Source organism: Prionailurus bengalensis, chromosome B1 (genome assembly GCF_016509475.1).
Source record: "Prionailurus bengalensis isolate Pbe53 chromosome B1, Fcat_Pben_1.1_paternal_pri, whole genome shotgun sequence".
Taxonomy (NCBI): domain Eukaryota; kingdom Metazoa; phylum Chordata; class Mammalia; order Carnivora; family Felidae; genus Prionailurus; species Prionailurus bengalensis.
The window spans coordinates 75,049,412-75,065,162 of record NC_057344.1 but is presented as its reverse complement, the minus strand read 5'-3'; the positions used below and the strand labels follow the sequence as shown (position 1 = coordinate 75,065,162).

The window sequence follows — 15,751 nt, the reverse complement described above, 5'->3', positions numbered from 1 at the left end:
AACTTTTACTGGGTCTTCAGATGATCCTTTCGCGTCTCCCACATGGCAGACGCTTGGACTCAGAAATGTCAAGAAAATATTCAGGCAAGCTTAAATATTACTCTCAGCGCGTCTTTGAGGCACGGGTGGTACCTCTAAGACTCACAACAGGTGGCAGTGGGATGGCTGGGCTCTGCCTCCTGGGGTGTGAAGGGACGCCCCGCGGGGACAGGAGTCTGGCCCAGAGGGCTCTCCACCCGGGGAAGAGGAGAGAACAGGGGAGCCTCAGTCAGAAGAGCTGCGGGGCAACGGAGCTTGGCCTTCCGACCTCCCCTGTGCCACCAAATGCAACTTGAGCTGTGTCACCTTGGTGCTCGCTCCCAGCCCCCAAACCGTGCCTAAGATAACACATTGTCTCCCCCACCCCCACACTCCCCCGGCTCATCTTAAACACTACCTCCCATTTTAACCAAACATCTTTCTGGTTGGAATGGTTTGCCTTTCACTTTTCATTTGCCACCTCGGATGCCTGGCAAGACCACATGGAGAGCACCCAGGGCAAGCGAAATTGGTGGGATGGTGTGGTGGGGTGTTGACTGTGAATCTCCAGGAAATTGCCACATCTGCTAGGTCAGGGCCTGATGCTCACCACCACCCCCATCCTATTTAAAGAATTGTAGCTTGAGAACTTCCTTTTGCTTGAAATACTGCTATACGCTAGAAGCAGGTAGTATCCCTTGACATAAACTATTGGCAATGAGTTTATTTACCCGAGGGCAAGTCAACAAAACTGTAAGAGGCAATTGAGGCTGATCGTGCTTTTGTTGTAGCAACTGTCAAGGGTATAAACCAATTGCTGCTCTTAGCTCAAAATACTGAGATTTAACATTTTGTCTTTTCCGATACCTTTGATTGGCTACAATCACATCACTTTTCAAAATAAAGTTTCATGGTACGCCTGGATGGCTCAGTCGGTTAAGCGTCCGACTTCGGCACAGGTCGTGATCTCACGGTTCATGAGTTTGAGCCCCACATGGGGCTCTGTGCTGACAGCTCAGAGCCTGGAGCCTGCTTCGGATTCTGTGTCTCCCTCTCTCTCTGCCCTTCCCCCCCTCATGCTCTGCCTCTCTCTCTCTCTCTCTCTCTCTCTCACACACACACACACACTCTGATTTTAAAAAGATTTAATCTAAAGATTTAAAGAGATTAAATTAAAAAAAAACAAAGTTTCAGTAGTAACAATCAATGCAAAGAAAATATCCCCCAACGTAACAAGATCAAAGAAAAACAGATGAAAGACTTCTCTTGATAAGTTGGAATGGATGCCTGGTAACTCCTCAGATAATTTTGTTTACTTTTTTTTTTTTTTTAACTTACTGTTTTTCTTTGGTATAATTTCTAGCCGTATATTTCCATACCCAAGTTTTTCACAAGAGGTTTTAGGACTAGCAGATTTCTCAGCCCACCTTATTAAAAGTAAATTCATTATTTCTCTGTTTCAGCTGACCGAAATGTTCTTTTGCACGAACTGCCAAAAAGTTTATGGTTTTCTTAATATGCCCGTTAGAGCTGGTAAATTACAGGGACCCCACGTGAGTGAACTGGGGCAGGATTGGCCAGCTGCGGGGAAAGCCAGCCAAGCCGCCCCCAACTCCACCCCCCCAAACTACAATTCTGATTTTCTCTCCTTCTTTCACAGAAAGGACTAGATTTTCTGGGTGTTCCCCCTCCGCGGCAGAGTTCTGTAGCCCGGGGCACTAAACAAGCCTCGTAATCCTCCTTTCCCGGGGTGGAAAGCCGGGAGGTAGCTTACCCAGAGCCTGGCTGGTGGGAAGGAGCACGATCACCAGGGCAAAGACGAGGGCAGCCCCGGAAGCCTTCCTGTCAGCTCGCCCCGGCATGATGCTGTGCTGGGCTGCGCTGGGCTTCAGCCTCCCTGAAACCTGAACATTTCCTGTTTCCTGCTTGTTTGGGTTGGTGCTGACTTGAAGGAGAGGTGCTTGCCTGTTTTTTAGGAAGTGATGTAATTCTGCAGGAGCCTGTCAGACCAGCAAGGATTGCAAAAGAGAAGTTGCTCTGCAAGCACTGATTCAGTCAGTAACACCTCTCAAGCCCTTTTCAGTCCCGGCCCTGCCACGGGCCCCCATCTTTTGTAATTGTCTCTTAGAGAACAGTGTCGATTGCTCAGATGGCTTTTGGGATCTGGGACTGAGGGTCCCGGACCACAAGCATTCTCCATTTGTGATTTTACTCAATCCCCAGGTGAGAATCTGGGGCTGCCCAGAGTTTAGAGCGGCAGTATTCAGTAGAACTTTCTGAGATGCTGGAAATGTCCCAAATCTGCACTGTCCAGTGCAGTAGCCATTGGCTACATAGGCTATTGGGCACTTGAGATGAGACCAGTGCAAAATGAATTTGTAGTTTTCTTTTTATTAATTTACATTAAAATAACTCGTGTAGCTGCTGTGTTGGACAGCTCAGGCCCAGAGAGCGGACGTACGTACCTGTATCATCAGAAAATGACCGGGCCACCTCTCTGCAGCCAAGCACATCACCATTGCGGGGCCCTGAGTGCCGCCTCACTCCTAGGAAGAGAAAGGACAATGCTATCCACATGCCTGGATGTGCTCTGCTTCCCTAGAGAGAAATGATTTTTACTGTTTGTTTTTATTTTTATATTTTTTTCTTTATAAAGCCTTAATTTTTTTTAGAGCAGTTTGAGGTTCACAGCATAATTAAGAGGAAGGTACAGAAAGTTCCCATATAGCCCCAACCCCCACACATGCCCAGCCTCCCCCATGATCAACATCCTCCTAAAGTGGTACAGTTGTCACAACGAATGAACCTGCACTGATACATCGTAATCGCCCCAAATCCATAGTTTACATTCTCTCATGTGTTGCACATTCTATGGGTTCGGCAAACGTGTGAGGACATAAACCTACCATGATCGTATCCTCCAGAATCATTTCCCTGCCCTAAAAATTCTCCATGCTCCACCGACTCATCCCTCCTTCCACCCTAACCCCAGGCAACCACTGATCTTTTTACTGCCTCCGTAGTTTTGCCTTTCCCCAAATGGCACATAGTTGGAATCATACGGTATGTAGCCTTTTCAGATTGGCTTCCTTCACTTAGTAATAGGCATTTAAGGTTCCTCCGTGACTTTTCGTGGCGTGATAAGCTCACTCCTTTTTGGTGCTGAATAACGCTACATCGTCTGAACGTACCACACTTCTTAATTCATTCACCTACTGAAGGATGTCTTGGCTGCTTCCAAGTTTTGGCAATTACGAATAAAGCTGCCGGCAACGTCCGTGTGCAAGCACTTGTACAGACATGAGTTTTAACCCCTTTGGGAAAATACCAAAGAGCTTGATGGCTGGATCTATGGTAAAAAAAAAAAAAAAAAAAAAAGAAGTGATCTTTTAAAGGGCCCCTTTCTGAAGCAGAATTTGCTCTGGTGGGGGAAGGGGGCCCGGAATCCGCATTCCACTTTTCTTCCTCCTTACATAACAATACATTTCTCAGAGGTTGTTAGCAACAAACTAGGACTGAGTTGGAGGAGTAGAAAGGGGGTGGAAACCCTGCCCAGTTGAAACAATGCAGGAAGGGGGTGTCTGTTTAGACCAGCCAGCTGGGGAGATTAGAGTGCTTTAGGTTTTTGTGTTCTAATGGAAGTCCTTCCCTTGGTTTGGGTTGAGGGCCTAAGCACTACAGAGTGAAATTCCATAATCGTGTTTGTGGAGATGCCAAGAAAGGCAGGCAGAGAGAGAGAGGCATTGGACACCCGTCCTGTGTCTAACCCCTGCCTGCAGGTACCACGCGTCACCCCCTTCCAGTCAGCTTCCTCTCCAGTGATCCCGTTGGTGTGAACACTCGCGGTAAACGGAATTGGGTTAGTGCGTTGCTGCTTTTCAGTGCCCTTCATTCTCATTCACAAGAAATGCGTTGGTGATTCATGAAATGTTCAGTCTGATAAAGGATTTACAGTATTCATTTTAATGTTTTAAACTGGCTTAAGTCAGCTGATAAAATATGCTTTTGCAGCTTAGGTGACAATACAGGACAAACAGCTGAAGAAAACAGGCAAGTTCAAAACTGGATGATTGATTGGAAAACAACAGGGAAAGACCTGGTAATCAGACTCTTCCCTGAGCAAGTGCGCATGCCCTGCACCCCCTCCCCCCGCCCCCGCAACTAGCGCTGAGTCTGGTTGGCAGATATTCCTGTATTAGCAGCACATCCCCATCTGTGACAAGCGTGCAGGAGAGGAGGCCCAGGGCTCAAGGGGAGGGAAGGAGAGGGGAGGGGGAGAGGGGAGGGGTTGCAGAGTCAGGTGTCTGTGGCTGGACCACAGACTCTTCTCTGCAGTTTTCTATGGAGCCCCGCAGCACCGCCAGGTAGCTCCTCGCAAGTTTTCCCAGCGTGCCCTGCTTTGCTCCTGAGCAGAGCAACACTACATCAGTTAGAATGATGTGCAAAATAAACTGAGGCCTTGGAGAAAGCCTGCACAACCATGTCATTTTCTTTTGACCCTTGTGCTCTCTAAGAACCTTAGCGTGATTAAGCTTATCTTAAGGGTGGAAAATTACCATCACCGATCAGAAAATTGTAGCACCTCAGTAATCTCTGTGCTGCAGTTAAAATCACAGGGATACCGTGTGCTAGGTAAGGGCTATTTACCTCTGTTTGTTCTAATTTTACTAACCGCTAATTTGGGCAAGAGGCTGCCTGGCCTCAGATTAAATCCTGATAAGCTTGTAACAGGAAGTCAGGGGCCCAGTCACAACCACAAGATGCGGGGAAGACTCTAGAGGGAATGCAGGCCCATAGGCAGGCACACGACCTCATCTTGGGGCCTGCCATTGGCTTTCAACGATGAGAGGAGAAAGGGAAGGAAGGAAGGATGATGGCTGGGAAATGCAATGAAACCTTGTCATGCTCAGGAGGGCAGGGGAGGAAACTGGTTACAGGTTCTGGGGACTCTATTACTTCCCCCCAAAGTTTGGCTGTTATAATCAAGTGTCTGTATTACAGAAGTGACTGTCATCCAAATCCTCCTCCCTCCCTTCCTGCCTCCTCCCTGCCCACCCTTCCCTCCCCATTGGCCCTGAAAGGAGGGACATCCAGGGAGCAAACCAAAAAGTGATAAGATCTCACAGTGAGTGCAGGCTCCCCCTGTATAATTCTCCTTCCTCCACAACCTTGCCATTCTCAACACACACAGATGCACACACACACACACACACACACACACACATGCTCACATACACATGCTTACACACTCCCGCACACTTATCCAAGTGAGAACAAGCAGACACTGTTTATTCCGAACTTGCTGTAGCAAAGGAGTCGACCACCATCACTTGCATTTTGGCCAAGACGCGAAGGCAGTCAGAGGAGTAGGAAAACTTGATGGTGGACAGAAAAGAGAAGGCTTCGAGTATGCCCTTAGAGGAGGAGGTTGACCTGAGGAACTAGAATCGAGTTCTAATTACTGGCTCTGGTGTCTGGTTAGGGGTCCATATTTGGCTCTTCCAACTAGGAAAAAGAATAAAGGTAGGGCCTGTTGTTATGGACCAGTTACTAGAGATAGGGTCTGACTTGTACAAATTTGATTTATAGCAGTCTGGGTTCCTGAGTTGTTTGCTCCAGACAGTGGGTTACGGTCTTATTATTACATATATGGTCTGGCCTTTGTCCATCTATATATTGTCTCTCAACACACCCACATGCATACTCACACAAAACATCCACCCACACTGAGACACATGCACACACTTTCTGAAGCTTTTTTCTCTGTCTAAATGCTAGATGGTGGTAGCTGATGACTCTTCAGTGCTTGCTTAACAAGAAGGCCAGATCTCAGACATGGTAGTAGGAAGAGTAGGGGGGCTCATGCAGGAGCCCCCATGCAGATAAGTGGGCAGAGCAGGGCTGGGGCAGGATTAAACTGAGCCCCAGAGTGTGCAGAGAAACTACGGCGAGGAGAGGGGCTGACGGCAATTCTGTTGCATCTTGGTGAGCTTGGACTGCCATACAAGATACCATAGATCGGGTGGCTCAAACAACATTTACAGTTGACCTTTGAAAAACACAGGGGTTAGGGGCACCAACCCTTCACATAGTCAAAAATCCAGTATAACTTTGACTCCCCCAAAACTTAACTACTCATAGGCTACCGTTGACCAGAATCCTTACGAATAACGTAAATAGTCCATTCACGCAAATTTTGTGTATGTATTATAGACTGAATTCTTACACTAAAGGAAGCTGGGGAAAAGAAAATGTTATTAAGAGAATCATAAGGCAGAGAATACACTGACAGTGCTATACCATATCAAAGAAAATCTGTGTATAAATAGCCCCATGCAGTTCAAACCCATGCTGTTCAAGCGTCAACTGTATTTTCTCATAGTTCTGGAAACTGAAAGTCCAAGATCAGGATGCCCACATGGTCATGTTCTCAGGAGACCCTTTACCTGGTTTATAGATCACACTGCCTTCTTGCTGTGCCCTCGCATGGCATTGAAAACTCTCTGGTGTCCCTTATGAGAGACTAATCTCATCACGAGGGCCTCACCCTCATGACCCCATCAAACCTTAGCACCTCCCAAAGGCCCCACCTCCAAATACCATCATATTGGCAGGGGAGGGCTCCAACACCTGAATTTGGGGGAGACAAAAATATTCAGTCAGTAGCACACTGTTTTTGAAGCTGGTCCATCCTGACCGAGTGCCCATCTGCACTTGTCAGAACCCTCAGTGGTCTCTGTCCCTGAATTCAGGCTGCTGCTGACTCTGGTAACACCCTCTTCAACTGGTCACTCAGAGAAGCTGCTGCAACATTTGGAGAATCCTAGGGCCTCCCACCATAGGCCTCAGCTTGCCCCTGCTCTGTGACAGAGTCTCCAGGGTCTGGGCAGATGGTCTTGTCACCAAAAATGAAACTGAGAAAGACTGTGGTTAGGAACAGAAGAGGCGATTAGCATGTGGGACGCAGTGCCGATCTCGGGTCTGGAGGGCCCTTTGGGGAGCACCTGAGGAGAAGAGGCTGACCGGTCCAGGGACCCAGAGGCCATCCTCTAACTGACCAGAGTCTCCCTGAGGGCAGAAGACCTTTCTGTCTTGTTCTCCAGTCTATCCCCAGCATTTAGGGCAGTGCCTAATATTTTTTTTGAATGAACAAATGAAGAGCAGGTAGATTAAAAAAATTCCTTTTATAGCACTATTTTTTTTAAGTGGGTGGAAAGAGGAACCTACATTGGAATTATTTGGGTGGGCTTGTTTATTTGAGAGTCCTGGACCCCACCTCAGAACTACTGAGTCAGAATCTCTGGAGCTCAGGTCTACAACTCTGCATGTTTAATGATGTTTGAGGGGATGTTTATACATGCTAAAACTCGAGAATCATTATTCTAGAGTTTCGTTTTTAGCTCCTGGAAAGATATTTCCCCATTCTCACATAGTAAGAAATAAATAGCACTTATATTTTGTTCCCCTTTTTGCCTTGTTTGCCAGAAAGCCTGGAATTAAGAGTAAAGCTTGACTGTGTAACTTTCCTTAGCCCGGCTTCCCTTACCACTTCTAGGAACATTTATTTCCCTGGCTAATGCAACTCATCTTTCAGGACATCTTTGGGAGATACCTCCACTAGGGAGCCCTCCCAGAAGTCTCTCTCCTGCCTCCCGCACAGCTAAGGGCCCTTCCTCTGTCCCCGGCCCCACCGTGTTGGTCAGAATAGACCCAGAAGATCTGAGAAAGTCCTCCCCACATGACTGCCCCAGTCTTACTCATCAGGGGCCTCCCACACCTGTTAAAAGGAGCTCAGCTTCTTCCACTGCTGCTTCATTTTTGATCCAATCATATCTCGATAACTTTTTTTTTCTAAGTTCCGTCAAGGAATTTTTAAGTCGGGCATATGTCATTAGCAAATACATAGTATCTGTACCACCCACTTCAGAATGACAAATGCTTTGCCTTTTCTTTTAAATTTTTTTCAACGTTTTTTATTTATTTTGGGGACAGAGAGAGACAGAGCATGAACGGGGGAGGGGCAGACAGAGAGGGAGACACAGAATCGGAAACAGGCTCCAGGCTCTGAGCCATCAGCCCAGAGCCCGACGCGGGGCTCGAACTCACGGACCGCGAGATCGTGACCTGGCTGAAGTCGGACGCTTAACCGACTGCACCACCCAGGCGCCCCGACAAATGCTTTGCCTTTTACTGGTTTTCGTGTTTCATCTGACTTCCTAGATTCAGCTGATGGTGTCCGGCCCAATTGAATCCTCAGCACCAATGACACTAGAACATATAAAGGCAGAGAGGTTTCGGGGAAAATTGCAAATCAGAATAAGAAAGAAGGAGAAACAACTGTGCAGAGCCTGCTTGGGATTCCCTCTCTCCCTCTCTCTCTCTCTGCGTCCCTTCCCGGCTCGCACTCTCTCTCTCTCAAAATAAATAAATAAGCTTAAAAAAAAATAGATAAATAAATAAAACAGCGGGGTTGACTAGATGGCCTCTACAGCACCAGTACCCACATACTTACTATGAGGCTGTGAGATTCTTTGGGGGCAAGCTCACATAAACATCTTCAGAAGAGAGCTGGCCCTCTGCTTCCAAAGACAGGACCTGTTTACATACAGCCCAGCCAGGTTCTCAAGACTTTCCTTCAACACCGAGCTTCAGAAATGCAGGCATGTATTTACAGCAACGTGACAGCACCGGGCTGAATGAGAATGGAGGGCAGGGGACTCCCAGAGCTGCCTGACAGCTGAGAATCTGGAACAGAGCAGCCATAAACATGGTGGGCTGGACAAGCATGGCGGCTGTGGAACAGGGGCAGGAGGAAGGGAATAGGCAGGCAAGGGCACCGAAAACAAAAGAGGATGTGTGTCCTTCACTGTTTGGGAAAGCAGCAGGCTCAAAGCTCACTTAAAGACAGGAACAAGAGTCTTCAAAGTCTGCAGTTATGATCACATCAGCTTATAAACACACAGGGGCACCGGGCACTGCTGTCAGTTACCATGTTCCAGTGCCCAAAGGTCAGCAGCAGCTCCACTGCGTGGGAAGACGTCACTTACCTATGTATGTCATAATTCTCTGAATTATAGAAATTATGTCCACGCCCTTGTTACTTGGCAGTTCTTCCACCCAAATAGGCAGCGTTTGTTTTCCTGCCTTAGTGATGTTGGGTCGGGCCATGTATCACTTGCTCTGACCAGTGAAATATGGGGGGAGGGGGAGAGAGTATGCCGGGTGTGAGCAAAGTTCTTTAAGAGCCATCACATAATCTGGCTTGCCTTCTTGCATTTCTGTGATCTGAGATCACAAGCCCCATAATGTGAAGCAGACCTCAACAAGGTCAGAAACCTGGAATCCAGCCTTGCTCAACCAAACCTCAGCTGACTTACAGACCCATGGCTATGAACATGAATGTCCATGATTATAAGCTACGGGGAGATTTAGGATTGCAGCAATAGCTGACCGGTGGATCTCTTAAGACTCTTCTTTCACAAGTTGCAAACCTGAGTGGAGAAAATCACAGAAGAAAATAAGAGCTATTTTTGGCAAAGCCATGAAGTTTTGCATAACGTGGCTATCACACCACAGTGTAGCCGGTAAAGCGAGGGCGGTTCACACGCAACTCGCCACTGCCATCTTATTGCTTCCTCCTTCAAGGGCCACTGCTCAGTCCGGAGCCAGCAAATATATATGGCTGAGTCATGCTGTGTGACCACTCATGGCATTTCTGGACTTGAGTCCCTGAACAGCTGTACTCGAAACGTTGTCCATGGCAGTGCTTATTGGAGAGGAAGCATTTTTTTTTTTAATTTTTTTTTTCAAAGTTTATTTATTTTTGGGACAGAGAGAGACAGAGCATGAACGGGGGAGGGGCAGAGAGAGAGGGAGACAGAATCGGAAACAGGCTCCAGGCTCTGAGCCATCAGCCCAGAGCCTGACGCGGGGCTGGAACTCCCCGACCGCGAGATTGTGACCTGGCTGAAGTCGGACGCTTAACTGACTGCGCCACCCAGGCGCCCCAGGAGAGGAAGCATATTGATAGGACCTGCAGCCTTTTAGCTCTACCCATGACCTTTATCACAACATATGTAGATTTTATAATTTAGACAATCTCTTTCTGCCCTAAGTGACCATTGGCTTCTGGTAAGCAGGAACCATGTATGAGTTACCTTGAAGACTTCCTCTAGCTCAAAACTGTGTCCCACAAGAGAGCCTAAAACCAATTAACACATGCTGAATGAACAGAGGAATTAAAGAATCTAAAAACGGCCCTTTTTCAAATGGGATTTTAAAAATCTCTTTTATGCCTTTGTAAATGGTCACAAGTTACTAAATCAGAAACAAGATAATTCTCGCTTTCTCCCTGCCAGGAGTTTAAATTCATGAAACTTCACAAGGGAGAATATTTACTCCCCAGTGCACACGCTGCCTAAATTTTCCTCCTCTGGTGTAGTTATTTTTTCCCATTGCATAAAACTGTTCTCCATTCTCAGGGTGGTGTTTTGTTCTGTTTTGTTTCGCAAAACACATTGCCTCTTTTTTGGGAAAAAAAAATCAAACACAATAGAATAGAGGTTTTCATGTTTGCGGTTTTGTATTTGAACACCTGAAAGCTGTATCTGGAGGTTTGTTTGGGTTGATCTGAAGGCGTTTGGCTTGCTCAGGGAAGGGCCATCTCGTGTGGTTGGAAAGTGGAGTGTAATGTTGGAAAGGAAGGCAGGGACAAAGTCCTGGAGGAATGGAACTGGATGCCTTGGCAATGAAATAGCGGTATGGTTTGACGGGTGGTCCAGAAAGTCCACCCCATGAAAAACATTTTCTTTTAAATAACATTCCCCTGCCCATGTGCAAAAAAGGATCTGCATTTAAAAGCATTGCATTGATGTTGGTGGGTTTTCGCTGAGGACTGGGTGGCTTGCTACAATTTGGATGAAACAAGTTACTGAGGAATTGGAGGCACATAAAAATAGGATCTTGCACAGCTGTCCTTTTGGGTGCAATCTAAATACAAGGCAAGTGAAGTCATAGCCCAAATACTCGTATAAGTAGCCGTCATCTGACACTTACCCAAATAGGTTTATTACTACAATTCTAAATTCCAATGAATCAAAATAGGCTACAGTGTGTCCCCAGGATATCTAGTGTCATTTACATTTGCTAACTCTGGAATAGAGATCATCACCCTCAAAAGCATTAAAAAAGAAAACACTTGGGGCGCCTGGGTGGCTCAGTCGGTTGAGCATCCGACTTCAGCTCAGGTCACGATCTCGCGGTCCGTGAGTTCGAGCCCCGCGTCAGGCTCTGGGCTGATGGCTCAGAGCCTGGAGCCTGTTTCCGATTCTGTGTCTCCCTCTCTCCCTGTCCCTCCCCCATTCATGCTCTGTCTCTCTCTGTCTTAAAAATAAATAAACGTTAGGGGCGCCTGGGTGGCGCAGTCGGTTAAGCGTCCGACTTCAGCCAGGTCACGATCTCGCGGTCCAAGAGTTCGAGCCCTGCGTCAGGCTCTGGGCTGATGGCTCCGAGCCTGGAGCCTGTTTCCGATTCTGTGTCTCCCTCTCTCTCTGCCCCTCCCCCGTTCATGCTCTGTCTCTCTCTGTCGCAAAAATAAATAAACGTTGAAATAAATAAATAAATAAATAAATAAACGTTAAAAAAAATTAAAAAAAAAAAAGAAAAGAAAACACTTATTTACTTATGGCACCCCACTGGGCCGTACACCAAATAAATTTCTGCCTTATACTTACTTACCGTCTTATATTAATATAACACTTTAATATTTTAAAGTCATATACACTCACTGTATATACACTCACTGTAGAAACATGAGAAAATGCAGGTCAGTAGATGGCAGAAAATAAAAGCGTCACCCATTTTTTCTTTCCAGAGTTTTTTTTTTTTTAAGGAATAAGAAAAGGCAAGAAAAGAAAAGAAAGAAAAATTATTTTTTCAAAGAATAATTCTGAAATCACACTTGTGTTTTCCCATGTAAAAATAAAAATGTTCCTGGAAAACAGTATAGTTAAAAATAGAACTACCCTGCGATCCAGCAATGCACTACTCAAAAATACTAATTCAAAGCACACATGTACCCCAATGTTTATAGCAGCATTATCAATGATAGCCAAAGTATAGAAGAAGCCCACATGACCATCGACCGATGAATAGATAAAGAAGATGTGATATGAATATAATGGAAAATCAGCCATCAAAAAGAAGGAAATCTTGCCATTTGCAACAATGTGGATGGGGCTAGAGAGTATTATGCTAAGTGAAATACGTCAGTCAGAGAAAGACAGATATCATATGATTTCACTCATATGTGGAATTTAAAAAACACAACAGTTGAATACAAGGGCGGGAGAAAGGAAACCAGGAAACAGACTGTAAACTATAGAGAACACACTGAGATTTACTGGAGGGAAGTGGAGTGGTGGGGGCGGGGGGAATAGATTAAATGAGTAATGGGTGTGAAGGAGGGCACTTGTGATGAGCACTGGGTTTTGTATGTAAGTGATGAATCACTAAATTCTACACCTGAAACTAATGTTATTACAGAGTATGTTAATTGGAATTTAAATGAAAACTTGAAAAATTTTCCATTTAACTAAGTAGAGGAACCTAGTCTATCTTCCAGGTAACTCTTTTTATTCTTGAAGTTTATGCCAGTATGATACTGTAAGTAGTATTTGACTGTAAGGGGGGTGGGGAATGACAACATTGCCTTTACATTGTTTTTATCTTAACTAGTTAATTTAATATTTCTAAATATTGTTAGTCCTTTAGAAATTCTGACACTGGGGATTGATTGTTTGTTCTTATAGAGCACATTTTGGTTTTAACCCTGATAACGTACTTTCCTTTTCTTTTCCTCAAAAGAAGTTATGAATCATTACTGATTTTATTTTATTTGTTTATTTATTTTGAGAGACAGACAGCATGAGTAGGGGAAGAGCAGAGAGAGAGGGAGAACAGAATCCCAAGCAGGCTCTGTATACTATCAGCACAGAGCCCGAGGCAGGGCTTGAACTCACAAACCATGAGATCATGACCTGAGCCAAAATCAAGAGTTGTATACTTAACCGACCGAGCCACCCAGATGCCCCAAGAATCATTAATGATTTTGGAAGAAAGACTTTGATTCTGTTTTACTTCATTCTTCTGATCTGAAAAGGTAGAAGCCATTAACATCTCTCTAAAACATGGAAAACGGGTCACACAGTGAAGGTATTACAACAATGGATAAAGATAGAAGTTCTGGAGTTATGTTCTAAATCACCCTTTTAAACCCTTTAAGCATGCTAGTCATGGTGCCTTTCATTCCTAACTTCTTAGAGTTTCAAGGAAGATATATCAGGGTGTTTTATTGTCTTGCGGTATTTATTGGCTGACCGAAGGTGGCACTTGACCCAAAGCTGTCTAGTGATCACAGAGTGGTGGGCCTGAGGACTTTTACCTATAAAGGTGATAATAAACTAATATAAATATGTCCCTCTGAAATCTGAAAGAATTTCTGGCCCTTTGGCAGTTGGTTAGTGGAAGGAGAAGGGTAGAACTCACAAACATAAGAGGAGAGAACTACGTGGGTCAGATAACCTGGAGGCAAGGAGAGGATAGGCCCAGAACTATGAGATGTGAGAGGTCCATCCACACACATCCTTACAATAAAACCTCTGTCTTTAAAGGCGGTCAGATGTCCTGTTTTTGTTTTGAACAACCAAAACCCATATATGCTTATTTTCATTTTAGTTCCAAGTGATTAGCGTAAGTTTGATACAAAGTAAGTCTTAATATTTATGGAAACGAAATAATTAATTTGTTCTCTCAGAGTTGTATCAGAGACCTTGGAAAAACTCTGCGTAAAATGTCATGATGCCAAAAGACAATATCAAGATAATTGGAAGACAAGACCAAGACCGGGAGAAAATATTTGCAAAAGACACATCTGATAAAGGACTATAATCCAAAATATACAAAGAACTCACTAAAACAGCAATAAAAAAGCAAACAACCTGATTGAACAATGGGCCAAAGACCTTGACAGACCTTCACCAAAGAAGATATACAGATGGAAATGAGACATGTGAAAAGATGCCCTACATCATATGTCATCAGGGGAAATGTAAATTAAAACAACATATCTTATCAGAATGCCCCAAATCTGGAATGCTGACAATAGCAAACACTGGTGAGGGATACGGAGCAAGAGAAATTTTTACTTATTGCTGGTGGGAATGCAAAATGGTGCAGCCTCTTTCAAAGACAGTTTGGCAGTTTCTTATAAAACGAAACAATCTCTTACCATACAATCTAGCAATCATGCTTTTTGGTGTTTACCCAAAAGAGTTGAAAATTTATGTCCACACAAAAACCTCCTACACATGAATGTTTGAAACATCTTTGTTCATTATTGCCAAAACTTGGGAGCAATCAAGATGTCCTTCAGTAAGTGAGTAGATAAATTACCTGTGGTACATCTAGACAATGGAATATTATTCAGTGCTAAAAAGAGATGAGCTATTGGGGCGCCTGGGTGGCTCAGTCAGTTAAGCACCTGGCTCTTGTTTCGGCTCAGGTCATGATCTCCCCGTCCGTGAGATGGAGCCCCATGGCTTGGCTCTTCTCTGACAGCATGGAGCCTGCTTGGGATTCTCTCTCTCTCCCTCTCTTTCTGCCCCTCCCCTGCTCACACTCTCTCTCTCAAAATAAATAAATAAATAACCATATTAAAAAAAATGAACTATTGTGCCATGAAAAGACAGGGAGAAAACATAAATGCATGTTACTAAGTGAAAGAAACCAATCTGAAAAGGCTACATATTGTATTATTCCAACCGATGTGCCATTCTGGAAAAGGCAAAACTATGGAGACAGTAAAAAGATAAATAGTTCCCAGGGGTTGGGTGAGGGAGGGATAAACAGGCAGAGTACGAGGATTTTTAGGGCAGTGAAATTAACTTTGTGTGATATCCACTGTCATGGCGGATTTACATTGTACGCTTGTCCAAACAACACCAAAGGTGAACTCTGATGTAAACTTTTGGAAAGTGTCAGCGTAGCTTCCTCAACTGTTAACAAATACACCACTTTGGTGGAAGATGTTTTAATGGGGAAAGCTATATATATGGGGGGGAAGGGGTATATGGTTAATCTCTGTACCTTAATTTTGCTGTGAACCTAAAATTGCTCTTTAAAAAATGAAGCATTTTTTTAAACAAAAAAATAACGTGATCCCTGATCTCAAGAAATTTAAGATGTACCCACAAATATCTGCAAACAAATAAAAATAGAGTGATCTTAAGATGGTTAAAATAACATGTAGCACATAGGATGCTTTGGGCTTCAAGAAAAAGACGATTTAATTTAAAATGGCTTAAACAAGGAGAATCTCACGTGACAAAAAGTCTGGAAGCAAAGCGCGTCCAGAGTTAGTTCAGGGGCTCAAGGACATCATCAAGGTCCTGGTTTCCTTCCACCTTTCCGCTCTGCTATCTTCAGGGGATTGACTTTGGTCTTGAGGCATGTTCCCTCACAGACGCTACATGGCTATTCCTTCTCTAAGGATCAAACCTTCACACAACAGTCTGAAGTCTGGCACAAAGAACGTTCTTGGTTCCTCTTACAAGGAAAACTTTCCCAGGGCCCCCCAGCTGACTTCCCTTCACATTGCCATTTTTACACTAGTCACTGGCAAAGGAAGTAGAATTACCTTTCTTGGGTTGGTCTAATTAAGAGTCACCCCTGATAA

General features: G+C 44.7%; 1 protein-coding gene across 3 annotated transcripts in view; it reads right to left on the bottom strand.

Annotated features, from left to right (window-relative positions):
- Window positions 1–1,998, bottom strand: part of TMEM154 (transmembrane protein 154) — a 46,056-nt gene extending 44,058 nt beyond the window's left edge. For 2 of the 3 annotated variants that reach the window (XM_043567469.1, XM_043567451.1), the window contains exon 1: window positions 1,793–1,978. In XM_043567469.1, coding sequence (XP_043423404.1) covers window positions 1,793–1,880 — 88 coding nt within the window. In that variant the 5' untranslated portion in view covers window positions 1,881–1,978. Of the gene's footprint in view, window positions 1–1,792 lie in introns of all 3 variants that reach the window. The other variant, XM_043567460.1, reaches the window with a different exon arrangement.
- Between the last annotated feature and the right edge of the window lie 13,753 nt (window positions 1,999–15,751).